Source organism: Miniopterus natalensis, chromosome 17, assembly GCF_054644295.1.
Source record: "Miniopterus natalensis isolate mMinNat1 chromosome 17, mMinNat1.hap1, whole genome shotgun sequence".
Taxonomy (NCBI): domain Eukaryota; kingdom Metazoa; phylum Chordata; class Mammalia; order Chiroptera; family Miniopteridae; genus Miniopterus; species Miniopterus natalensis.
The window spans coordinates 21,614,868-21,641,923 of NC_142097.1; the positions used below are offsets into that span (position 1 = coordinate 21,614,868).

At 38.8% G+C, this 27,056-nt stretch overlaps 1 protein-coding gene across 5 annotated transcripts; it reads left to right on the forward strand.

The window, feature by feature from the left end:
- Positions 1-1,134: 1,134 nt before the first annotated feature.
- Positions 1,135-26,827, forward strand: GJC1 (gap junction protein gamma 1). 5 transcript variants are annotated; one of them, XM_016202076.2, is made up of 3 exons: positions 1,135-1,312; positions 20,145-20,217; positions 21,139-26,827. In XM_016202076.2, exon 3 carries the CDS (start codon positions 21,159-21,161, stop codon positions 22,347-22,349), a length of 1,191 nt encoding a protein of 396 aa, XP_016057562.1. In that variant the 5' UTR covers positions 1,135-1,312; positions 20,145-20,217; positions 21,139-21,158; the 3' UTR covers positions 22,350-26,827. The 5 variants fall into 5 exon arrangements, with proteins under 5 accessions (XP_016057562.1, XP_087682181.1, XP_016057564.1 ...); XM_087826055.1 differs by lacking the exon at positions 1,135-1,312 and adding an exon at positions 1,355-1,644; XM_016202078.2 differs by lacking the exon at positions 1,135-1,312 and having other exon boundaries at positions 18,920-20,217; positions 21,139-21,722; positions 24,273-26,827.
- Positions 26,828-27,056: the final 229 nt, after the last annotated feature.

Here is a 27,056-nt window from a genome sequence, read left to right on the forward strand (position 1 = left end):
GGAAGTCTTTAGACTATTGGGATGCAAGGGGTTAAGAGGAAACGGCCTATTAGGGTCTTGCTAATCGGAAAAGTCCAGGACTTCAAACGAATGTTGAAACGCCACTACTTAAAGGAGCTAGCTAGGATGGTTAGCCCACCGAGGGCTCCTAGGATCCTCGAGTAGCTGTAGAGCAGAACCTAGAGAGGGGCATCAGCATCCTACGCTGCACAGGACCAAGGCCTTGCCCAGCGCGCAGAGACCTCCGGGACTGGTCAGACCCACCCAGAATATCCAGGTAAGGGCGTGTCCTCAGCTGCACCGTTAGTCGCCCGCTCCAAGTGAGGCAGGCGCTCCGGCCCTGGGAATCACGCTCGAGGAATGCACTGACTCAGAGAAGTCTGCGTCCACGCCAGGTGCAGACTCCACGCCGGTGGGTTCTACACGCGCCGCGCCTGCGTCGCGTCCCGGGCCGCCCGGGAGCGCGCACGGCCCAGACCGCGGAAAGTTAGGCGCTCGCGCCAACGCCCGCGCGCCCTGGGACGCCCTCTCCCACCGAGCGCCACGTGCCGCGCGCCCCCCGCTCCCAGGCCGCAGCGGGACGCCCCCGCCCCCATCGCGGTGCGTAGTGCGCAGGCGCCTCCCCGCGGGTCCGGGCGGCGGCGGGAGCGGCTTTGGCCTCGGCTGGAGACTGAGGCGAAGGCGGCGGCGGCCAAAGAGGAGGAGGAGAAGCGAGGGTGGCGGCGAAGGCGATGGCGACGCGGGGCACATGAGGCGGCGGCTGGCGGGACGGGCCGAGGCCCGGCGGAGGAGGCGGCTCCGGGGGACCCCGCCGCCCGGTAAGGGGCGACCGCTGGGCGGGCTGAGGAGAGGCGGACCGGGGGTGGGGTGGGGACGGGAGAACTTGTGGGAGGACGGAGCGGGGGGGCGGGAAAGAGGAGGAGCTGGGGCTCCCCCGAGGGGTTCCCGCCGAGCCTGGAGGGGCGTCGGCGCCCGCGGCCCTCCGCCGCCCCCGGCGCGCCCTTCCGCTTTGTCCCGAGGCGCGCGTTTTCCAAATTGGGAGGGAAACGGCTCGGTGGCGGGTCCCGGCTGCGGCGGCGGGAGGGGAGCCCGGGGGACCCTCTGCGCGCACTTGGGCGGCACTACGGCTGTGCCCCCAACTCCGCGGGGCGGTTAGGGGCGCAGGGCCGCGCTGGGCGCTCCGCGGACTGGTCTTTGTCTCCGACGGCCGGCCCCTGACGTTTCTCCGGGCGGCGTGGGTTCGTTGGACTCTTTCCTCTAACATCTCGCCGCCAGGTCTCCAGCCTCCCGCAGATGTTTCAGAGAAGACTAGGTGCGGGGGCGGGGAAATGGGATAGTTGTCTTTTGATTAACGTTTTCTGAACTTCAAATGATTTCTTCCCGCGTCGTGAAACTTTGGAAGACTGTTTTGGTTTGGTCCCCCGCCCCCCCCCCCCCCCCCCCGCCGCCCCCATCTCCAGATTCAAAATTTAAGAGAAGGCACTGACGCTGTGATTGTGGGCAGTTGTGTGGTTGGCCGCAGCGTTTGGAGCTTTGAATTGAAAAGATTTACGTAAATGTGTGGTTTAGAATTTTGTTCTTGTTACTTTTTTTTTTTTTTGCAATTGTTTTTAAGGTTGGGATTTCTTTTTCTTTGCGAAATGGGTGAGTTTGATTTTATTGTTGTCAAGAATTTTTGTTCATTGAGAAGTGGCACTGGTACATATTTCTTTGTGCTCACACTTCATTTTGCTAGCATCAAGACAATGCTTTGGAATCGGATAAGTCAAGTTAGAATAAGTTCTGGGTAAGCGTTATCTTGTATGCCTGGTAAGTCTAAAATTGTCATACGTTTGCGTTGTTTATACTTTAAGTGAGTACATGAGAAAGCGCTATAAAAATCAAACTACAAATGAAAGGGATTTTAATTCCCTGATAGACGGAGAACAGCATATCTTGAATACATTGATATCTATAGAAAAGGGGATTAATAATGTAACTTAGAGGTCAGATCCTTTACCCCCCGCAAGAGGGTTTAGGTATTAATATTCAGAATAACAATGTAGAAAAATAAACGTAATTACAGAGCTCCTGACTAAAAATATCTTGAATTGTGGTTATGTTTGCTGGGGTTTTCTGGTTTCATTTTTTGGCATTTAGCATAGAGTTGTATATTGTAGTTGCTTTGTATTTCTTAAGTGCAATGTAATGGCAGATTTTAAAAAGCATGAAATAACTTCTGGGTAAAAGATAAAAAGCTCTGGTAAGCATATCTGTGTCTTAATGTTCTCCAGATCTTTGTGAACAGTGTTGTAGGCGAAGGACATTTTGAAGAGAATATATGCAGGTTATATGGAAGTTCTTTTATTATTTGTCCTGATTTGTAATGGTTTAGTATTTACTACTTGTCTTAAACTGTTGTGCACTTTTCCAAAGCATTTCAAACATCTTTCAAAAAGTCAATGCTTTTAGCTTCTTTTTAGGTTGTATGACTTTAGAATTGGTTTTCTACTTGTGCTAGGTAGCCGCCACAGTTTTCTTAAAAAGAAGCAAAGTAACTTTCTATTCAGTTCATGAAGGTAGAATTGAGTTTTAGTCTTTAATCCAAAGGATTTAACAAGTTAACATTTCTTGAACATAACAATCTTATAAATGCTGTTACCCCTTAATAATTATTTTTTACTCTTATTTCATATTTATATAAATTAGCCAAAGGAAGGGATACAGGGTCTATCTCTGATTAGCCCCCCAGGCTCACTTATCAATTTTGTAGTTGGCATCCTAGAATACAAAATACATAATTAAAATCCAGAGCCACAGTCTCTTAATAAATGCCTAGTTTGTTCCATGCCTAAATAAGTGTAAAGTGATAGGTTCCAGCATGGTTTTTTTTAAATTTGAAGTTTATTCACATTTCAAAATAAACGAGATGTGTTCAGATTATTATTAATCTGGATAGTTAAGTGCAACTGGGTGTCTAATTCTTATTTCTGAACTCATGCTTTTCTTGTAGCGTAGAATCATGCATGGCTCCAATCCAAAATATCTGATGCAGAGTTAGTCAAGGAAAGGATGAGCTTACTTCTTTTGCTTTTGTAGACCATTCTTTTGAGAATACATATGAGAAGATAGATTTTAGCTGATATCATTAATCTGAAACTTAGACGTAGAAACAGTTTTGAACTGTTAATATCAACTGAGTGCCAACAATTGTTTTTCAAGCATACTGCTGCAACTGATGAGTTTAGTTTGTGTGGACATGAGAACCTATTCTGTTAAGTCTGAGAGCATTGCTATTTTATGCAACTCTCAAGAGTGAATGACCAGACAGTATTGACATATATCCTTGAGTTTTGCAGATACCACACTGACTGACAGCACTTGGGTTTATCATTCAGACCTGTGGAATGTGTTGCCCCAACCCTCCCCCCCCAAGACAAGGATGAGATCTCTTTGTACATAGCATTCTATTTCTAAAGAAATGAAGTGTTCTGTGGAATGAGTAGAGCCCTCATTTGAAGCTTGTTCTTTGAGGCTATATTGCTGTAACGCCAGCACATTTTCGACAGAAGTGTTCTGGTGCCCACACATCATTCAGTGAACCTTTATTTTTCTTTTTCAGTCAAGTACTGTTAGGCACTAAACTAGATGCTGAAGATTCAAAGATAAATACTATGTGATTTTTGCTTTGAAAATGCTTATAGTTTAACATGCTAAAAAGGTTTAACAGTCTGGAAATTGTCTAAAATCTTCCAAATAAAAGAAATATGTAGTATTTCAGAGTAAGTTTTGACGTTTTGTCACTGTAAAATGGAATAAAATGCACACATCCCTGTTCTTATCCTCTCATCTCTAAACTGTATTCAAATCTCATAGTTACAAAGATTATTTTTATCTACATCTTTGTAGAACTTAGCAGTTTTGACTGAATTTGATGTTACTTTGCATTGTAACATTTCTTTTGGGACTGTTCAGAGTAAAGTAGATCTGGACTCTGTCTATTTTTAGGGAATTCTCTTTGACTCATTCTTGGACCTTGGTTTCCTCGTTACCCATCCAGAGTGGGTGTTTATTTTGATTCAAAGATTTCCCTCCTGAAATACTCTGTTCTCTTGGGTTATGATTTTCCCTCCTTGCTCTCTGGGTGTTCCTTCAGGCTTTCCCCCCCTGCTCTTCTATCAGATCTTTAATTGTTCTTTCTCAAGTCTGGGTTCTTAGTCTTCCTCTCTTCCCACTCTAGTCTTATCTATTCTGTGGCTTCAGTTACTGTATATATTTTGAATATGCCCCAATTTTTATCTGTAGTTCAGATCCTTTTTCTCATCCCAGCTGTCCATTCAGCATCTCTGCTTAGGTACTCAGTACTTTGAATTAAGTTGCCCGGACTTGATCTTGGCTGCAAACCTAGACCTTCTTCACTGTAGCCTGTTTTATTAAGTGGCTCTGTCAACAACTTACTGAGGCCAGACTCTTGCCATTTCTCTCCACCTCTAGTCTCTCCATCCTAGTCTAGGCTACCATTTCCTAAGTCTGTTATAGTCAATTCTAAGTGTTTTTCTTGTTCATGCTTGTAAAAAGAGAAAAAGTAATATGAAATGTTTAGGACATGAGTGAAATAAGCCAGGCAGAGAAAGACAAACATCACATGATCTCGCTTATTTGTGGAATCTAAAGAATTTAATAAACTGATGAACAGAATAGATTCAATGACATGGAAGCATAGATCAGACTGACGAGTGTCAGAAGGATGGAGGAGGGTGGGTGGGTGGAGGGGGAGAGAGTAACCAAAGAATTTATATGCATATTTGCACAACCCAAGGACACGGACAATGATGGGGAGAGGGATTGAGGAGGGGGATGGGACGGGGTGGAATGGATCATTGGGGAGAAAAAGGGACATCTGTAATATTTTAAACAAAAATAAAATAAAAATAAAAATGTGTAGGACAGAAAAACAATAATACTACAATAAATACTTACATACCTACCTTGCTGCTTAAGAAATAAAATATTACCAGTACAGTTGAAGTCTTCTGTGTTTCCCTACCTGATTGCATGCTCCCCGCCACCTCCATTTTAGGCTTTTTTAAATCAGAGGTTGTCAACTTTATTCCCTTACATTTCTTTTTACTTTTACTATTATGTATATTTCTCAAGCCATATACAACACATTCTCACTTAATGTCATTAACAGGTTCTGGGAAACTATAACTTTAAGCAAAACAATGTATAATGAAACCAATTTTACCATAGGCTAATTGATATAAACAAGAGTTAAGTTCCTACAGCATATTTCTGGTCACAAAAACATCACCAAACTTCTAAATAAAGACCCAAAACACTTGTAATATTAAACATTGAAATAAATGTGAGCTATACATACATTTAAGAAACAGTAATAAGAACATAAGACAATTATTTTCATCTTCCAACCTGCTTATTCCACTTATTCCAGTTCAGTGTCGAGGGTGACCTGAGTCTATACCAAAGCTCTAGGCAGGCCCCACCCTGGACCAGGATGACCTTCCATCACAGAACATTTACACCATGCCCCCCCGCCCCCGCTACTCACTCAGACTGGGACATTTTACTTTTTCAATTTATCTTTATTGTTGAAAGTATTACAGACTTCCCCCTTTTTCCCCCATTGATCCCCTCTGCCCTGCACCCCTCCCCCCAAGCCTTCACCACACTGTCATCTGTGACTATGGGTTATGCATATATGCATATGTTTTTAGGTTACTCTCCCCCACCCACCCACCCACCCACCCCACCTTCCCTCTGAGATTCATCAGTCTTTTCCATGCTTCCATGCCTCTGGATCTATTTTGTTCATCAGTTGGTTTTGTTCATTAGATTCCACATATGAGTAAGATCATGTGATAATTGTCTTTCTCTGACCGGCTTATTTTGTTTAGCATAATACTCTCCAGGTCTCACCATGCTATCTCATAGGGTAAGGGATCCTTCATTTTTACAGCTGCATAGTATTCCATGGTGTAATTGTCCAAGAAGATGCTTGATATGATTTCAGTCTCCTTGAACTTGTAGAGACTTGTTTTGTGTCCTAACATGTGGTCTGTCTTTGAGAATGTCCCATGTGCACTTGAGGAGAATGCCCATTCTGCAGCTTTGGGGTGAAATGTTCTGTTTGAAGAAATAATGTCAAATCCATCTGGTGCATCATTTAGAATCACTGTGTCCTTGATTTTTTGTCTGGAGGATCTACCCAGTAAAGTTAGTGGGGTATTAAAATCCCCTACTATGACTGTATTGCTGTCAGTCTCACCTTTAAGTCCTCCAGAAGTTTGTTGGGTTTTTTTCTTCTCAGCCTGTGAGTCTTTTGTTCTGAGGTGTGGGCCTCTTGTATACAGCATATATTTGGGTCTTGTTTTCTTTTTTTTTAAGAAATAGTTTGGGTTTTTTTGCTTTTGTTTTTTAATATATCTTCATTGATTTCAGAAAGAGGAAGGGAGAGAGAAACATCAATGATGGAAGAATCATCATTGATAGGCTGCCTCCTGCACGCCCCTCACTGGGGATTGAGCCTGCAACCTGGGCATGTGCCCTGACCAGGAATCAAACCTTGATCTCCTGTATCCTGGGTCAGTGCTCAACCACTGAACATTGACCAGCTGGGCTGGGTCTTATTTTATCATTCATCTACCCTCTGTCCTTTGATTGGAGCATTTAATCCATTTATCTTTAAGGTTATTATTGATAAGTACTTATCTAGTGCCATTTTATTTCTTTATGCCTGTGTTTCTTGCTCTCTCTATTTCAACTTCTTATTACATTAACATTTAACATTTCTTGCAGTGCTGGTTTGGTGGTGATTAACTCCTTTAGCCTTTTTTTGGTCTGGGAAGCTCTTTATTTCACCATCTATTTAGAATGAAAGCCTTGCTGGATAGAGTATTCTTGGTTTCAGATACTTGTTTTACATTACCTTGAATACTTCATGTCATTCCCTTCTGGCCTGTATAGTTTCTAAATGAGAAATCAGCTGACAGCCTTATGGGAACTCCTTTGTAGGTAATAGATTGCTTTTTTCTTGCTGCCTTTAAGATTCTCTCTTTGTCTTGAATTTTTGGCATTTTAATTATGATATATCTGGGCATGGGCCTCTTTGGGATCTTCTTGCTTGGTACTCTCTGTGCCTCCTGAACTTGTATGACTTTTTCCTTCACTAGGTTAGGGAAGTTTTCTGCCATTATTATTATTATTTTAAATATATCTTTATTGATTTCAGAGAGAGGAAAGGAGAGGGAGAGAGAGATAGAAACATCAATGATGAGAGAGTCATTGATCGGCTGCCTCTTGCATGCCCCCAACTGGGGATGGAGCCCGCAGCCCGGGCATGTGCCCTGACTGGGAATCGAACCCTGATCACTTGGATCCTAGGTCGATGCTCAACCGCTGAGCCACGCCCGGCTGGGCTCTGCCATTATTTTTTCAAACAGGTTCTCTAACCCTTGCTTGCTTTTTACATCTGTGGGCATTCTTATAATGCGAATATTGTTAGGTTTCATTTTGTCCCACAGCTCCCTTAAACTGTCCTGTTTTTCAGTTGTTTTTTCTTTTGGTTCTCTGATTGATTTTTTTTTCTTCTACCCTGTCTTCTAATTCTTTGATCCAATCCTCAGCTTCCCCTCATCTGCTGTTTATTGCTTCCGATGTTTTTTTTTTTATTTCTACTATATCATTCTTAACTTCCTTCAGAGTTCCCATTTCTTTTCTCATGCTGTTGAGCATCCTTATGATCAGTATTCTGAACTCTATATCTGATAGATTGCTTATCTCCATTTCATTTAGCTCTTCTTATAGAGAATTCTTTTGTTGTCTCATTTAGGGCATGTTTTTTTATCTCCTCATTTTAGCTTCCTGTTTGGATTTGTTTCTGTGTATTTGATAGATCTGCTAGGACTCCAGTCTTTTGGATGGTATCTGGTGCACACCAATGTCAGATGCTATTTGTGACTGGCCTTGAGTACCCTGTCTGAAGTTTTCCATACTCCACAGCTTGTGGTTCCCTCTGCTGGGGCAGGGCGTATTTGGACAGGACCAAGATAAGCACCAAGGTCTGCTTTTCCAAGACCTGGGTCCAGAAGCAAATCAGGCAAAGGTTCAAAGCACCCAGAGGCTGATTGTCATTAGTTACTTAATGAACCTCAAGCTGTAGAAACTCAACAGGGTGGGGCGAAAGGTTTTCCAACAGGATGGGACAATTGCTTCTACCCCAGGCACAAGCAGTCATTATGTGGTCTTCACTTTTCCTCCTTGGTGATGAGGGTGCTCTCCAGCTCGTCTTCAGTTGCAGTTGATTATTCCAGATGGCTTTTCTGTATTTTAGTTATAATTCCAGTTTGGTCCTGGGAGAGTGTCAGTATAGCTTCTACTCAATCTGCCGCCATCTTGGAATCCATTAAACAATTATATATTTCAAGGAAATATTGGGTATATTACTTTTCTGTGTTGCTTTTATACCATTTTAGAGTGAGTCTCTAAAGAAATGAGAAGAGCAGCATTATGATACTAAGTTGCTATATAAGATATCATGTCATAGTACTGCTATCTTTTGGTATATCATTACAAATTAAGAATTACACTGTAGACTTACCATTTATATTTTAATCTGGAGTAGAATTTTATATGAGTTCTGTTCTGGACCCCCTTATGCAAGGAGGTGTGATAACTATGAGATAACACTTTTCTGTGTTATATCTGCTACTTAACTAGGTCTTTATGAATGTATGTAAGCATTATGAAATTTGTACCCTGGCCTACTTTTAAATTTCTCTTGGGGCTTTTGCTGCACAGTAAAGCTTTGCCAACTCCATTATTACGTGTTTATTGTAGAATATACTAAAAAGCAAATAGAAGAGAAATTGTCCATAAGCCATTGTTAATGGTGTATTTCTTTTACTCAGGTGTATTATTTTATTGGGTGTGTTTTTTTTTGTTTGCTTGTTTTTGTCTTTTTACTACATATGAGCATTTTCCCACATAATGAACTATTCTTTTAAAACAGGTCGCAAGTTGGCAGACTTTATTCAGCCGGTAAGATCTCTAGCTCAGTATTATTTAAATGTTTTTTCCTGTTCGTTGTCAACTTGAAAAATAAAGGAGATAGGTAGGAGTGTAAGCTGATACAACCCTATACATCCCTATGGGTAGCAGTTCTGCTTCTAGGTATGCAACAGAAATGCATACATATGTTCACCAGAAAACATATGTGGAATATTCATAGTAGCATTATTCATAATTACCCCAAACTGGAAACTGCTCAAATACCAATCAGCAGTGAATAGATAAACTGTGATATATTCACAGAATGGCAATACAATAAAGCAAATGAACAGACTAGAACTAAATGTAACAGGATTGGTGACTCTCAACAGATGTTGAACAAAAGAAGTCAGACACAAAAGAGTATATTTTTTATGATTCCAATATAAGAGTCTATTCTTTATGATTCTATTTATATAAAGTTCAAGGACAGGTTAAACCAATGGGTCTCAGTGTGGTGTGATACTGTTCCTCAAGGGGCATTTGGCAACTTCTAGAGACATTTTTAGTTGTTACAACTGGAAGAGGCCAGGGATGCTGCAAAACATCCTACATTACATAGGACAGTCTCCCACAAGGAAGAGCTATACAAAATGTCAACATACCAAAGTTGGCTCTGGGATGAACTAATCTATGCTGTTAGAGGTACGGGTGGTGGTTTCTTTTGGATATGAAGGGGCATAATTGTGGCTCTAAGTGGTTAATATTATGTTCTTTATTTCAGTGCTGGTTACATGGGTGTGTTCAGTTTGTGAAAATACATTGAGCTGTACACTTATATTTGTGCACATTTCTGTAGGTATTTTAGACTTTGATAGAAAATTTACCAGAAAAATCAGCCTTCACGTAAAAATCCAGGTTGAAGTTCTTTCAGAAATCCTTTTGAAAGATATGACAGTTTGTTAACTCCCACAACTGTAGCCAATAAGCAGTAGACCCCGTTAGTTGGTGCTTATTTTTTCCCGGCCCCATTTTCCTGTTTCAGTTACATACTATATCACCTTTATTGAGATTTACTTCAGACCATATAGTTCACCTATTTAAAGTATACAATTCAGTGTTTTTAGTATTCCAAAGGGTTGTGTAGCCATCACCACAACCTAATTTTAGAATATTTTTGTTCCCCCAGAAAGAGGTTTAATACCTTTTAACAGTCATTCCTTATTACCCCCATCCCTAGGTAACCACTCATCTGCATTTTGTCTCTGTATAATTATAGACATTTGAATTTTGTGATCTCTATTCTAAAACAAGATTTATAATGCTTGTACATTATTTTATCATACAGGATATATAATAAGTTATGTAAAATTATTTTATTGGGCATTTATTTAGGATAAGTTATTACATAGGCAATTATTGATCAAAGGATATAAACATTTCTAAAGTTCCTGATAACTGTCACCACAATACCTTCCAGAAAGATTGTACCAGACCATCCTTGCCATTAGTGTATGACAGTGCTTTTTTTTTTTTTGAACTTTGTATTGTGAACCTAGTAATATTGGAATTATACATTTATTTTTATTTTGTCATATATTTGTTTTCCTAGACTGATCATTGTTCAGACAGTTGGTTTGACTTAAGCTTAGTTTTGGAAAAGTATGCCAATATTGTTGTGTTTTTGATTTTTTTTTTTAAGTATATCTTTATTGGTTTCAGAGAGAGGAAAGGAGAGGGAGAGAGAGAGTTGAAACATCGATGATAAGTCATCGTTGATCAGCTGCCTTCTGCATGACCCCCACTGGGGATCAAGCCCAAAACCCAGGCATGTGCCCTGACCAGGAATCTAATGGAGGTCGTCTGGATCCTAGGTTGATGCTCAACCGCTGAGCCACGCTTGGCTGGGCTGTTGTGGTTTTTTTTTTACATGAAGACAGTACCACTTACGGTGCATCATTATCTCGGGTTCCCCATATTTCTCCAGCTGGTTCCTGATGGTTCTTATATTCAAATAGGATGGCTTTTTGCCAGCACAAATTGACACTTCAACTCACAATAGTGTATTCTATTTCCTTATTGGTTAATAGAGCCAAGATTTCAAACTACTTTTTTTCCGTTAGGTTTTATAATTTGATTCACAATAAAGTATATTTTGTGTTTCCAAATATTGTCCATAGCCAAGAGTTCTTTTGAAAAACAAGTTGTTTTCATGTTTGTAATACATAAATTACTGTTTGCTAGTTAGCTGCCATAATGCTTTTGCTTAGAAATTGTCACTAGCTAGTTATTAAACATCTATTATCGCTCATGCAGAATTAACTTCCACTTAAAATGTTCCAGTTAAACAAAACTTCATTGTAAACCCTTTAATTGATTCCTTGTCTCGGCATATAAAGCAGTCTCATTCAGGAGTGTGAGTCACTAGCACCATTCTTAGAGGATTGCTCAGCTCATGATCTAGGAGGCCCAGATAGTTAATACTTTAGAATCATGATGAGTCAATATTGAGACTTTTTAGTCCAACCACAGATTTCCTGGGATGACTGGGAAATGCCTTCTTGGAAATTTGACATCTTACTGTTGTTTAATTTCACTGCCACTACTTCAGTTATTTCCACATACATAATTTGTTGTTTGCTCCATGAATTTTACTCTGCCTGGAGTGATTTTCATCAAATGTTAATAGAAGCGACCTTAGAAATTATCTAATCTGATATTCTCAACTTATTTCACAAATGAAAAAAATGGAAGTACTCCTGCAGCACATGTTTAGAATCTTTTGGCTCCTAGTTTAGTGCTTGCTCTGTTTGTTTCACAGACTTCAAAGTTAGAAATCCCTTTCTTTGAATATTAATTTTAGTTGATCCTGGATTTTTTTCTTATTTAGAAAAGAAGTTAAGATTTTTAAAATATGTTCTACCTATTGTAGGCTTTAGGTTTGTCATTTTTTAAATTAGAAATTAAAACTTGGCTCTGACTCATTTGGACTTGGTTGTTGCATTTGCAAAACATTTAGAATAACACTACTTATTTAGAAAATGTTAATTTCCTGATTATTATAGTTTAGTGAGCCTTAAAAATTGGCAGTGGACAAGTTATGGGTTTTTTTAGTTGATCTGAAACCCTTGGGATTTGTGTGTTTTTTTTTAACATGAGTCTATTAGACTTTTCCAAACATACATATGAAAGCGGTATTTTTGGATTGGAAAAAATGAATCAGATAAACTGGAAACTAAAGCATTTCCCTATAGAGTCACTATGCTATAAAATATGTTTAAACTTTAACAGATGATTTCAGATACCTTCCTCTAGTCTTGTGTTGCATAGCATATATAATTATACATTGTTGTGCAACCATCACCACCATTCATCTCCAGAACTTCTTTACCTTCCCTAATGAAACTGTACCCATTAAACACTAACTCCCCATTGCTCCCAGCACCATATAAGTAGAATCATATATTTGTCCTTTGATGACTACCTTCTTTCATTTAGCGTAATGTCTTCAAGATTCATCCATGTTGTAGCATGTGTCAGAATTTGCTTCCTTATAAGGCTGGATAATAATCCATTGTATGTATATATTTTGTTTATCTGTTCATCTGTCATTGGACATTTGGGTTGCTTCAAAATTTTGGCTATTGTGAATAATGCTGCTGTGACATGGGTGTATAAATATATGTTTAGTGTCCCTGCTTTTGTTTCTTTTGAGTATATATCCAGAAATAGAATTGCTGGATCATATGGTAATTCTATATTTAATATTTTAAGGAAATCGTAACCATACAAGGCTGTACCATTTTACATTCCCATCAGCAGTGCACAGCAAGGATTCCAATTTTCTTGTCACCTCTTTCTCTCTCTTAAATATATATATATTTTAAACATATCTTTATTGATTTCAGAGAGAGGAAAGGAGTGGGGAGAGAGAGATAGAAACATCAGTGATGAGAGAGTCATTGATCTGCTGCCTAGCCTGCACCCCGGGCATGTGCCCTGACCAGGAATCGAACCCCGATCTCCTGGATCCTAGGTTGGTGCTCAACCGCTGAGCCATGCCTGGCCAGGCTCTCTCTCAAATATTAATGTGGGTTTTTTATTTGTATTCTCTAATAATTGATAGTCTAAAACTTCTTGTAATTTAAGTTCAAATTAACTCAAGCCTTGTTTCTTAAAAAATATATTAAAGCCATTGGTGAGGGAGTAAGGAAACCAGCATACTTATACTCTGATAGTGGAAATATAAATAGTTAATAGCTTTTTGGAGGGGTAATTTGGTAATACATTTCAACAGCTTTAGAATTTTTGGAGAGATAATGGGCAGAGTTGACCTTTTCTTAATACACACAAAATTTTTTCACAATTCATACAACTGTTGACTCAGCAATTCTTTTAGAAATTTATTCTAAATCTATTTGGGGATATAAGTTATAAGTATTCTAGGAAATCATTGTGAATAACCGAAATGTCTAACCATAGGTGGGTTAAATTTGATTCAGTGGTCCTGGGAGTGGGAGTTGGGTAAGTAGGACCTGGGAATTGACATTTGACACGCACTCTGGATAATTTTGATGAAGGTGGTCTGTGAACCACATTTGAGGAACATTTACTTACCATTGCTTTTACGTGCTTTAATTTCGGATTCCATGGTGTGCTAAGGCTCTCTGCAAACTGGTCTTTGACTTCCCTGTTCAGCCTTCTCTACAACTACTTCCCAAACATTCTCCATTATGTTCCAGGCTAAGAGCCTTCCTATGCAACTTTTCACTCAGACCATTTTCTCCATCTGCCTTGCCTCTACTTCCCACTCCAGCTCTGCCTGGTGAAATCATACCCATCCATCAGAGACCCACTTGTCTTCTGCAGTAAGCTCTATACTTTCCCCCCACAGCTTTATGGAGGTATAATTAACAGCTTATGTTTTTTAATTCATAAGAATTAGTCTTTCCCCGTCTCTTGAGTATTTTCACATTCTGTACTTTTATCCCATTCATTGTATTCCTCCCTGAAGTCTGATTGTAGTAGTGAACATGTTTTATATTTTCTGCTTCCTACAGATTCATTCAGATTTTCTGTTTAATATAGCACACATTCATTGAATGCTTTTTTGTGTCCTAGGCAGTATAGTAGGTGCTAGAGGCTCAAAGAATCTTAAAAAACGTGGACTTTCCCCTCAAGGAACATATTTCAGCAGGAGAAGCCAATACTAGGGGAAGTCCTGATATTGGTGAAATGAAAAGTTATTATGGGCTTTCTGGGGAGATTAATTGAGGAGGTCAAGGACACTTGAACTGACCTTTGGGCTAGATCTTAAAGAATGAAAGTTTTTCCAGGCAGGAGGTAATGGAAAGATGTTTTAAAGTAGGAAAAAAAAATCAATGAGCAGATATTCAAATTTATGAAATCACTCAGTGAATAGTTGTTCCAGGTGCCAAGGATACAAAAACAGTCCTTGCTTAAATTCTATTGGGGTCACTGATAATGAACACATTAACAAATAAATGTGTTAGATAATGTTAAGTTTTCTGAAGGAAAAAGGCAGGGTAAGGGTATAGAGAGTGATGGAGGGATGTTACTGTAGGTAGGTGGTCAGGGAAGGCCTCACTACAGGAGGTGCACCTAAAGAGAAGAATAAAGAAGGGAGGGAGCAAACCATGAAGATGTTCAGGAGAAGTGGGTTTAATGGAGGGAAATAATTGCATATGTGAAAAAATATAGTGTCAGTTGGTGTACCTATGATATTTAAAATTTTGGAATAAAAGATGAACATTTGAAATAAAATAATTAAAACAAAGTTATTTTAACTTTAAAAAATTTACAAGAGGATTTTTTTTAATCCTCACCTGAGGATATGTTTTATATTGATTTTTAGAGAGGGAGGGAGGGAGGGAGGGAGAGAGAGAAACATCGATGAGAGAGAGAAACATCGATCATTTGCCTTCCGAATGCACTCCTACACATCGGGGCTCCCAGTACACTTGAGGTGACAAGGCAGAAAAATGCAAGACCACTGGTAGTAATGGGAATAATGGTGTTTGCCTTGAGGTCAGGCATAGCTCTGAGCACCTCATATGTATACTATCTGTGTATAACCCCTTTAACAAATATTAACATCTCAGGTGTGCCCTGAACTGAATTTACAAACTTCTCTAGTCCCTGTTTTCTGTCTTTCTTTTTTTAAATTTTTTTTGTTTTGTTAATCATCACCTGAGGATATTTTTTCCATTGCCTTTTCAGAGAAAGTGGGAGGGAGGGGAAGGGGAAGGGGGGAGAGAAACAGATGTGAGAGCCACATTGACTGGTTGCTTTTCCCACACATGCCCCGTCTGGGGGCAGGGAGCAAACTCTCGACCCCTCAGTGCGAGGGCTGACACTGTAACTACTGAGCAACACTAGCCAGGGCTCTAGTCCCTATTTTCAATTCCTAAATAAGTTATCCTTCTTAGTTAAATCATTTTTCTTAAAAGACACCATTTTTCTTTTTTGATTCTTCCCACCCAACTACTAAGAAACTGTGGTTCTATTGGGTTTTGAAATTTTCAGTTCTAATTCTACATATAAGATCTTAAAGTCTGAAATTTCTCCCTTTGATCTTTGCAAGTTTAGTTTATTATTTAGCTTAATTCTCATCCCAAATAATGGGATAAGGTCTCCTCTTCTATGTTCACATGGAACCTGTACATAGCAAACTTGCTCCAGAATCTGGGCTCTTAACCACCAGTAAAGAATTACACTACAGATGGAAATATGTACAGGCTGATCTCAGATTCTGGCTTCACCTCTTAATAACTGGATGACCTTGGGCAAATTTTAGAAACTTTCTGGACCTCATTTCTTCAATTTTAAAGTGGATCTAATTAGCCCTTGCGGGGTAGCTCAGTTGGTTAGGGCGTCTTCCTGATATGCCAAGGTTGCAGGTTTGAGCCCCGATCAGGGCACACACAGGAGTCAACCAATGAATGCATAAATAAGTGGAACAACAAATTGATGTTCCTCTCTCTCTTTAAAAAATAAGTAAATAAAAATAAAATGGATCTAATTATGTAATTTACCTCCTGAGATAATCTAAATAATATGCTTTACATTTAATCTTCAGAAATCCAATGAGTTCTGTTTTACAGAAAAATGCAGTAACTTTTACTTGATCCTGTTAGGATGTAACTGATAGAAAAGTCTTCAAATATAAAGAATTTGGGAGGGAATTACATAATTTATTACCATGTTGATGCCAACTAATTTTTTAGTTCTATTTTCTAGTGCAAGACAGGGCAGATATGTAACTTTTGTTATTTGGAAAATAGGCTAAAAATAGCACATTTGGTTTCTGTCCAATAAATGTTATATAAGCAAACATGATTTTCTTCAGTATGTTTTGTGTGTATCCTTTTGAATTATGGGCTACAGTGAATTGCAGTATTATTTATTTAAAAAGCCACCCTACTTGAATTATCAGGGGGATCACTTTGTAAATTATATAATTGTCTAGCCTCTATACTATATACCTGAAACTAACATAAAATAATATTGAATGTAAACTGTAATTGAAAAATAAAATTTTAAAAATATATTTATAAGAGATTTTTTAAAAGCCATCCTTGAAAGAATAACTTTTCCATCTTTTAATTTATTCAAGAAATTGACTGATGTGACTATATAAAAATAAAATTTGAAGGAAAACAGTCAAATGAGGTGTTTATATTAAATGTCAAATAGTTAATGTCTGTACTATATTAAGATTACATTCTGCAGATAAATGGGCAAAAGGATAGAACAAGTCCACAAAGGGGAGAATGTGGAGGATGTGTATCCTGTTGGATTAAAAACGTACAAATTTACATAATTTTGAAGTACCACTTTGCATCTAGTACAGTAGCATAACAGACTGCTGATGAGGTTGAGGTGAAATTGTAATCATTTATTCCAGGCATTGTAAATTGCTAGGACCTTTATTGACAGTCAAGTAACAGTACAAAGCAAGAACCATGCTGATTTACATTTCTTGGACCTAATAATATCACTTCCTAGAATTTGCCTGTAGATAAATTCAACCAAAGCTTAAAGAATATATTCAAGAAGATAATAAGTATAAAAATATATATAAGTCAGTTGGGGCTTTCCTAAACATTTGGGTGTTTGGCACTCATTCCCCCAGCTCTCACCAGCACCTATCACATGTTCCCACATTCGTTTTCCATTCATAGAAGGAATATTGAAATGGTTTTTATTTTTTCATGAGAGCAATTTATAGGTTAATTGCATGCTCTTCTCTCCCTGCTCTATAACAAGTCTGTTTGGGAGCCAGAGAAGACTATGTCCTGAATCTTAGGTTTCTGATAACAAAGCAAAATAAAAAAAGTTCTGTACACTAGTGGAGCAAGAACACAAGGAGACCACACTTGGCAGTGACACATTCCACTTAGAAATGTTAATTCCAGAACCTACCATTCTCATTCAGTGTCCTCTCCCCTCTTTTTTTAAAATACATTTTTTATTGATTTTTAGAAAGAGGAAGGGAGAGAAACATCGGTCAGTTGCCTCCTGCATGCCCCCTACCGGGGATCGAGCCCAAAACCCCGACCAGGAATCGAATCAGCACCCTCTTGGTGCATGGGTCAATGCATTGCTAATCCACTGAGCCACACCAACTGGGCTTTTCCTCTCTGTCTCCCTCTCACCCTCCTTTCACTTTTCTCCATCCTGTTGGAATAATATTCTCTATTTACACCATTCTCTTAATGTTTGCAAGGAACAGAAAGGTAAGAGTATCAGAAAAACCTACTGATGCCACAGGAGATAGAAACAGTGTTGATGCTGCCACTTAGGTTAGGAAGCCCATGGTTATTTTATTTTATTTAATTAATTAATTAATTAATTTTTAAAATCTTCACCGAGGGTATTTTTTCCATTGCTTTTCAGAGAGAGAGTAGAAGGGGGAGGGGGGGAGAGAAACATCGATGTGAGAGAGAAACACATTGATTGGTTGTCTCCTGCACTCACCCCAACTTGGGCCTGGGATCGAGCCTGCAACCAGGGTAGATGCCCTTGGCCAGAATCAAACCTGGGACCCGTCAGTCAGCAGGCCAGTGCTCTAACCACTGAACCAAACCGGCTACGAGCAGCTCAGGATTATTTTAGAAAGAAAATTGTCCATTGTCCACTTTGTGTTGTAACTCAGTTACTAAACACATCATTTATACTCAAGATGTGGATATAAGGTGCTGTGGCACTTATGAATGCCTGTGGAAAATCAGACTCTAGGGTTCAGCATTTTCTAGGCCTACAGCATAACCAGTATACAATGTGTACTTCTGGGAGTGGTTAGATGGCTGCTTTATAACTTATATAAACCTTGAAGAGCTTATCACCAATTTTTCCTTTCCCCCTAAATGTTAGATTATTGTATGAGATGCTGAACTGTTAAGAAATTCTTTCATAGCAATAATTATTTTAAAAGATATCTTTGGTATGGATGGATGTGTAGAGGATGAGTTTTCTAAGCAAGAAACAATTGCACTTTTATGACCTTGGCATATTGGAACAAATAGAATTTCAGACTCAGGGGAAATGCTTTAGATGTGGTATTTGGGGAAAATCTGAGTCTGAATTTGTGAATGTGAATAATTATGGAGTTCTGTGTTGGAAACCTAATTTACGTCACCATTTGTCGATTGCATATTCTTTTTGTTTTGTGGTTTTATATCTTATGTATTCAGTGAGAGGAGAAGTGGTGAGCTCAGTTGGACATCAGGGCTGGAAATGGGAGTTGTGCTTGAAGTCCTATGATGAGATCTTTGTATGGTCAGATATCTGTATGTAAATCTTGATACTTATATGTTATGTAGGTGACTGCACTTTTTTATATATATATATATATACATGTATATATATATCTTTATTGACTTCAGAGATAGGAAGGGAGAGGGAGGGAGAGAAAGAGACAGAGAAACATCAATTATGAGAGTCATTGACCGGCTGCCTCCTGCATGCCCCAGACTGGGGATTGAGCCCACAACCCGGGCATGTGCCCTGACTGGGAATCAAACCATGATCTGGATCCTAGGTTGATACTCAACCGCTGAGCCACACTCGGCTGGGCTGCTTGCACTTTTTTTCCTCTTTCTCACTGGGCTCTTGAAAATTTTGAAAATGTTCTGGGTTTTTCTGTATTTAACCCCCCACAAAAATATTTTTAAGTTACTATGAACACATAACAGTCAGGAATTGTTTAAATTTTATTTATTAATAAGTGAACAAAGTTGGCACTTAATGGATGAATCTTGGCCAGAGTTGGCAAAACTTGATCGTGAGCAATAATTTGTCTTGGATTTTTTTGTTGTTGTTAATCCTCACCAGAGGATATTTTTTCTGTTGATTTTTAGAGAAGTAGAAGAGAGGGAAGGAGGGGGAAGAGAGAGAGGGAGAAAAACATTGATGTGAGAGAGAGACGTTGATTGGTTGCCTTCCACGCAAGACCCCAGTCTGGGCCAGGGATGGAACCTGCAACCCAGCTACGTGCCCTTGACTGAGACTTGAACCCAAGACCCTTCAGTGTGGGGGCTGACGCTATAACCATTGAGCCATGCTGGCCAGGGCCTGGATTTTTTTTTTTTTTTTTTTTTTTAACTACAATACAGATGCAGCTGTTTCCTAGCAGTTGAGTCTGTAAATCACCTCCTGTAGGACACGGGTGTCCCAGTGACTGAGAGCCAGCTGTTGGGTGTTTTAACTAAACAGCTTGCTCCTAGTTGGCTGCTCAAGTCCCAGTGAGAAGTACTGACTGCTCCAGGGATAGAGCGGGAGTAGAGCATGCAGGCTGAGGATTTTCGCAAGGCCTTCAGTGGTGCAGTTTAAATTTGTTGGGATTTTTCTGCTTTGGTTTTTTTCCTATAGGTGCCCAACTTCATCTACTTCAGGTTTTCATGAATGACTCATCTTCCTGTCATATTTTGTTAGACTACAATAACTGAAAGCTCTTTGGGTCACTGCTATGAAATTTCTCCTACCACATGTATTAGGAGAAAGCAGTAATATTCACACTGAAGCCTCTTTCCATCTCATGCTGATTGATTGTTTCTTCCTGAAAATGACATTTTAGTGATGCATTGTTTTCTGTGGAAGGAAGCCTATGACCTCTTTTTTTTTTCCCTTTCCAGAGGGGATCTGGAAAAGTTGTAAGCACATCATTTCTCTAAGAAAATTTTGGATAGCAGAAGTTCTGGATAACAGGTAAAGTATATTTAAGCTTCTTTGATGATGCCGATAGTCACCTATAATCTGCAGAAGTAAACTGGCAGAGGGAAGAAGAGAAGGAGAAAAGCTAGGTGTACTTAGTGTCAGAGGTAGCATTAGGGATTTTATATATATTACCTTATCTAGATAATTTTTACCAAGATTCTGGGCATAGTTCTAAGAATCTCAGAATAAAACTATCCTTCAAAGTGCTGTTTTAAATGTATTTGCCTATTGATTGGATTTAATGTCCTCACAATTCAGTTTGCAGACATGTTTTAACAGTCACTAGAAACATAATACAGAAACAATACAGAATCCTAGCAAGAGAGTGTTTTCCTAGTTCCTTTCTGTCTTGTTTTAGTTCTTGATCATTGCCAATTATTTGCAGCCATACTATCTTTTAAATTATTTTTAATACTTTGTCACCAGGTGTGAAATTTAAGATTCCTAATAAGGTACTTCATAATGAAGTCTAGCCCAGGTATCTCCATTATGTTCTCATTGGTAGTCTTATCATGCCTGGACCAAATAGTTTTCTTATTTCTTATCTATATCTCACAGAGCTCTGAAGGCCTTATGAAATAATAATATATGTAAAGAATCCAGTATACTGTGTCTGAGAAATACATCTGAAATTATAGCTATAATTTTACCTTTTAAACTAGAGAAGACATGAAAGCAAATCAGACTTTCTAGTTTGGTGGCGCAAACAAGTACTCATAGACTGAGGTGAATTGTCCTACTGGAGGGTAGTAGAACGAGATGCTTCTTATTTTAACAATCATTCTAGTATGAGCCTTGAAGTTAGATTTCAAGTATACAGAAAATAGTTCCTAGAGATATCAGTAAAAATTTAAATTACTAAGATTTTAATATTTGCTGATTTTTCCTTTGTTATTTTTCCATTTTTATCAGGGCATACCAGTTCAATCACCATGAGTTGGAGCTTCCTGACTCGCCTGCTAGAGGAGATCCACAACCATTCCACATTTGTGGGGAAGATCTGGCTCACTGTCTTGATTGTCTTCCGGATTGTTCTTACAGCTGTAGGAGGAGAGTCCATCTATTACGACGAGCAAAGCAAATTTGTCTGCAACACAGAGCAGCCAGGCTGCGAGAATGTCTGCTATGATGCCTTTGCACCCCTCTCCCATGTGCGCTTCTGGGTGTTCCAGATCATCCTGGTGGCAACCCCCTCAGTGATGTACCTGGGCTACGCCATTCATAAGATTGCCAAAATGGAGCATGGTGAAGCAGACAAGAAGGCAGCTCGGAGCAAACCCTATGCAATGCGTTGGAAACAGCACCGGGCTCTGGAAGAAACAGAAGAGGACCATGAAGAGGATCCCATGATGTATCCAGAAGTGGAATTAGAAAGTGAAAAAGAAAATAAAGAGCAAAACCAACCTAAACCCAAGCATGATGGCCGACGGCGGATTCGGGAAGATGGTCTCATGAAAATCTATGTGCTGCAGTTGCTGGCAAGGACCGTATTTGAGGTGGGTTTTCTGATAGGGCAGTATTTTCTGTATGGCTTCCAAGTCCACCCATCTTATGTGTGTAGTAGAATTCCTTGCCCTCATAAGATAGACTGCTTTATTTCTAGACCCACTGAAAAGACCATCTTCCTCCTGATAATGTATGGTGTTACAGGCCTTTGCCTATTGCTTAACATTTGGGAGATGCTCCATTTAGGGTTTGGGACAATTCGAGACTCACTAAACAGTAAAAGGAGAGAACTGGAAGACCCGGGTGTTTATAATTATCCTTTCACTTGGAATACACCATCTGCTCCCCCTGGCTATAACATTGCCGTCAAACCAGATCAAATCCAGTACACGGAACTGTCCAATGCTAAGATCGCCTACAAGCAAAACAAGGCCAACATTGCCCAGGAACAACAGTACGGCAGCCATGAGGAGCACCTCCCAGCTGACTTGGAGACTCTGCAGCGGGAGATCAGAATGGCTCAGGAACGCTTGGACCTAGCAATCCAGGCCTACAATCACCAAAACAACCCCCATGTTCCCAGGGAAAAAAAAGCCAAAGGGGGGTCTAAAGCTGGGTCCAACAAAAGCAGTACGAGTAGCAAATCAGGGAATGGGAAGACCTCCGTCTGGATTTAATCTTGGCTGGGCTTGAAACTTGTGCTTTTCATAGTTTATGGTAAGCAACGGCTCACTGAATAATGACTTCCATTGAGTAAACATTTGGCTCTGGTTATCTTCAGGGATGCTGTTGGCTTGTGATCCAAGCTCGGGGGACTCTGAAGGCGGCAGGGCTGGGACAGAGGAAAAAGAAGGGAAACATAGTGTTCCTGGGCACATGTTCCAGCAATAATACAGTTGTAGAACTTTACATTCGTGTCTTCCAGATCTGGAAAAGAACAGATATATTTAAATCATTCTTGTTGAACAATTTTTGTATGTACAGTATTATGGTACCTTTTTTTTTTTTTTTTTTTTTTAGTATGAGAACTTCTTTTGTACTTGTATATTGGACCACTGTAGTTATACTTTTATATTAAAGGGGAAAAAAATCCTAAGGTAATGCCTATTAGGCTAGTGTTATTACTTTGTTCAGCAAATTCTACCATGGGTTTAAAGTTTTAATAGATGCTACACCTAATAAAAGTGCCTCTCATATTGCAGGGATGATTTCAAATATATAAGAAGGAGGAAGAATCAATTTTCAGTCTTAGAAAGAAAGTCCACAGTAGAAGAAGGTTGAGATCTTCTGGTCTTTACTTGAGAAATCTGAATATCATTTGTGTGCCCAGAGTTGTAGTTGAAAACTATTTGTATTTTCCAAGGAGATACATAATTCACTGCAGGATTCCTTTAAATATCAGCATTGCCAGTATATGCTTTGATGGTGTGTATATAATTTAAGTTCTTTCAAAAGGCTGATACTCCCCAGTTCTGTAGCAGTGTGGAGACTTTGTTAAAGTTGTTACTGAGATTCCTCTCCACAAAGCAAAGCAATGCCTGGAAAATGAGAGCCCTGATAGGATGTTTAGTTGTGGACCTGTCTGATTTGCCTTAAATCTCTATCCAGAAACCTGCCTCTCTAGTTTAAGAAACCAGTGATGGATATTTTCTTTATATGTTAACATTAGAAATACAGATATTCCCCTGTAAGCTAAGAATACTCAAAGCTGCTTGTGCTGCATATGGTGGAAGGCCTGAATCCAAATTCATTATTTTTTATAATTTACTGTGGAACTTTCATAATTCACATACTTCTGCCTGGAAGATCAGTCAGACCAGGGATTTTATCTGTAAATAGACCTGAAGAGAATTTCAGTATTTATTCCCTACAGACATATTAGTAGGCATATCTGTTGGTCAGTGATAAATATTAATGTTCACGTAGCACTCATATTTTATAGTAGTTTATTGTCATTTCCAGTCTCGTGTTACGTTGGGGAGCTTTGCTCTCCCGTCCTGTTCACATCATTTGTTTTATAGTTTATGAGCTTCTGAGTAAGAGCTTGGTAAAGAGTTAAAGGAAGGGACTTTTGCTTCACCAGGCAGTATTTCATTTTGGGCATCTCACTCTTCTCCAAAAAGGAAGCTATCACAAGCCACCTCTGACTCTGAAATTCCAAAAGTAGTATTTTTTTATGTTTTAATTTTAAAATGAAATCCAAGAACAGCAGTGCTGTTCTTTTTCTTTTTTCTTTGTTCTCCCTTGCATTTCTCCCGCTCCCACCCCCAAACAAAAGAAACTCAGTAGAAAATTTAAGCTTATTTTCTAGCCATGCATTTACCTTTATTTTGCTTTTTTTTTTAATCTATAAATTTTGACCTGAGAAATTCCTCAGGATCTCTAAATATCTTAAGCAAAAAGTAAGTTCAGGTGAGACTGAAGGGGAAATTTCAGAAAAGTATACATGTATGTATCCTGGATAATTAATAGACATGCACAGTTTCCTTCAAACCAAATGTTTAATAAGGAAATTAAAATAATTATTCTAAGAAAACAGGCAAGATTTTAAATACCTAAGCCTAGCTAAGATAAAGAATTATCAATTCTTGTGTCACTAGAGCTTCGAGCAGATTTCTTAATTGAAGGACAGAAAATACACATACATCACATCCGTCTCTTCAGAGCCTGAAGAAGAACAACATGGCTTTGCCAGCAGAAAGGTTGGGGATTTGAGAGTGATGGAGAGGGAAGGAATGCCAGGCAGACGTTCGGCGCCAGAAGCATCCACTCAGTATCTACAAATGGTGCCCCTGGTGTTTCATCTTGGCTTGTTCTGGTGAGACTGTTACCTTTTGTGTCTGGATAATTCTTCACCTTCTTAAAGTATGTAGAAAAATATTCTAAGTCACTTCATGTGCATACATGTTTAAAAACCTATTTTTATTCTGTCACTAAAGTTTTAATTATGGCATGGGTTTCTCTCACTGCTTTCTTAGTATATTTCTTTCAGTCTTTGAACATAAGAATTTGCCAAAGCCATTTTCCCCCAGTGATATCTGTGAGCCTACATTAAGAAAATGTCCCTGTCAGTGTCTAGGTTAACCATTGATTGGTCTACACTGAATGTATAAAAATACCATTCCAGCTATTGTTCTGGAGCTTGCAGGCATTTGTATAAAAAGCCTGTCAGCATTTTTTTCTTGTCAAAATTATATTCCTTTGAATTGCCATGTAAGACATACTCTGTGATAGGATATTTGCTTCTCTAGATAGAAGTTGGGCGTTTAGTTCTTCACATACGAGAGTCAGGATATGATCATGTTTATATACCTTAGCATACTGTTGGATTTATTTAGATGTGGTGTGTCCTTTGCTCATCTTCCTTAAAATCTATTCAGAGAGATTTGTAAAAGGATCAGGCTTTTTTCTTAGTTCAAATCTGATGGGAGAATTAGGTAACATTTTCCCCTAAAGAAATGTTAATGTTCATTTTGTGGCTTCGAGTTTGCTTGATGACTTAGTTTTGCCTGTTTCGATATTTCATTTAAAACCACAAGTGTGTTATTGCATTCGAAGTCAGTTTTCCTGGGGATTTTCCGTGACTAACATCTAATGTCTATAGAATTACTTCGATAAAAATGAACTTTTGTCTTTTGAAATGTTTCTAAAGGTTAGGACTCCTACATGTCCTTCAGAAGGACACCTATATCTTTAAAGAGAAAAAAAAAAATCGTCATTAGGTACCTTAATTCTGTCATTTCTTCTTGGTATGAAATTAGGCAGTTCACTTTACTTTTCCAAGTTTCAGGAGCCACTTACCTCTCAAAAGTGATATGAAGTAGTTAGATTGAGCCTATGGTAAAAGGTATTAAAAGACCAACTATTATTATTGGTCATTTGTCTGAACTTGGAGCTTAAAAAAAAAAAGTTGAGAGAACTGTGATGGTAGTAAGATGTCCTTCAGTGCTCTTACCACAGGAATCAATGATGGCTTAAAAATACTTAACTTGCTCTAAGCAATTTATACCAAGAATGGAAGAAACCGTTATTCCCATTAGTTATACCTATGCGTAACCCTTAAGCTTATGAATGTCCATCTTTATGCTTTCTCTCTCATTTAAGAGACTGTATACATCTAAAAATACCATCTATAGTTTATGATAAATTTTTGGCCAGCCAGGCAAATATGTTATACTTGAACCTACTTCAAGAAACACCTTTCTGTAAAGGGAATGTCTTTCCTGACTAAAGAAAAGTACCTAAAGTCAAAGATACCGACGCAGCTGCTGGTCATTTTAATAGGAAGGTTCCAGGTATTCAGTTAATTTTATCATTATAAAATCATGTAATCTCATGAAGAGTCTTACCACCTGAAAATAATTAAAGCCCCTGAACCTATACAGCACAGAGTTTGGAAACAAATTGCAACTCAACTATATACCATAAATCTAATAATTCACAGTCACCATCAAATATTAGGGTCATTAGGTTGAATTGCATACTTGTCACTCATTCTGGCCACACATCATGGAGAGTTTAAAATATTTTATATGTTGCTAATGCAGTTGTGTTTTTGAATAATGATTTAAGTCAGTTTGGGTCGTGCACATTCTATGTTAATAATCATACTTTTTAAAGAAGCAATACATAGAATTCCAAAATCCAGGAGTTCAAACAAAAAAAAGCCCTACTCCCGTGCAAAATCTCTACAGAAATAGAAGAGTTCTGCATTTCAGGGTTGGCTTGTTGAATCAGCAAAAACATTTAGCTGTATGCTTCCAAGATTGGAAATCTTTTTCTTTATTGTACTCTCAATTGTGTTTTCTTTAATAAATCTCTTACAGAAGTCTCTACCTCAGGCACTAAGTGTTAGATATGGTTAGGATATTAATACTGAAAACTTAGCTAGGACTTCCAACTTTTTAAGATATTTAAATGTAAACAACTATTAACCAGCAATCTAATGTCATGTGGTGTGCAGTTTGGATATTGTATGAACAGCTAAGGATTACCCATTCTAGTGCCAAAGATCACTTGTTGCTAATTTTGTTTTGTACAGTTGATGTAAAATTTTATGGTTAGAGACAGACTCTGTGCTCAGGGCCTTGTCTCTAGAAAGATTTCTTTCAGTTTTGAATGTTTTGTCAGTTCCAAATACAGTTTAGAAGATTCATTTGTGGTCTGTGCATCTTTTCCCAAACTTGAAAACTGAACTACCAGGAAATGTCATATCATATTAAGTATATTACCCCATTCTTTGTATAAAATAGTGCTCAAGAGCTTAATGGTTTACACAGAAAGCATGATACAAAAATCTGTTCTCATACCTGCACCTGTAAGTTGATCTCACTGGGAATGCATGAGCAGGAAAATTTCCCAGTGGAGGTTTGAGCTTAAGAGAT

What these genes read in the sequence shown, in the direction of transcription:
- GJC1 (XM_016202076.2), top strand. Translation starts at nt 21,159, where the DNA reads ATGAGTTGGAGCTTCCTGACTCGCCTGCTAGAGGAGATCCACAACCAT.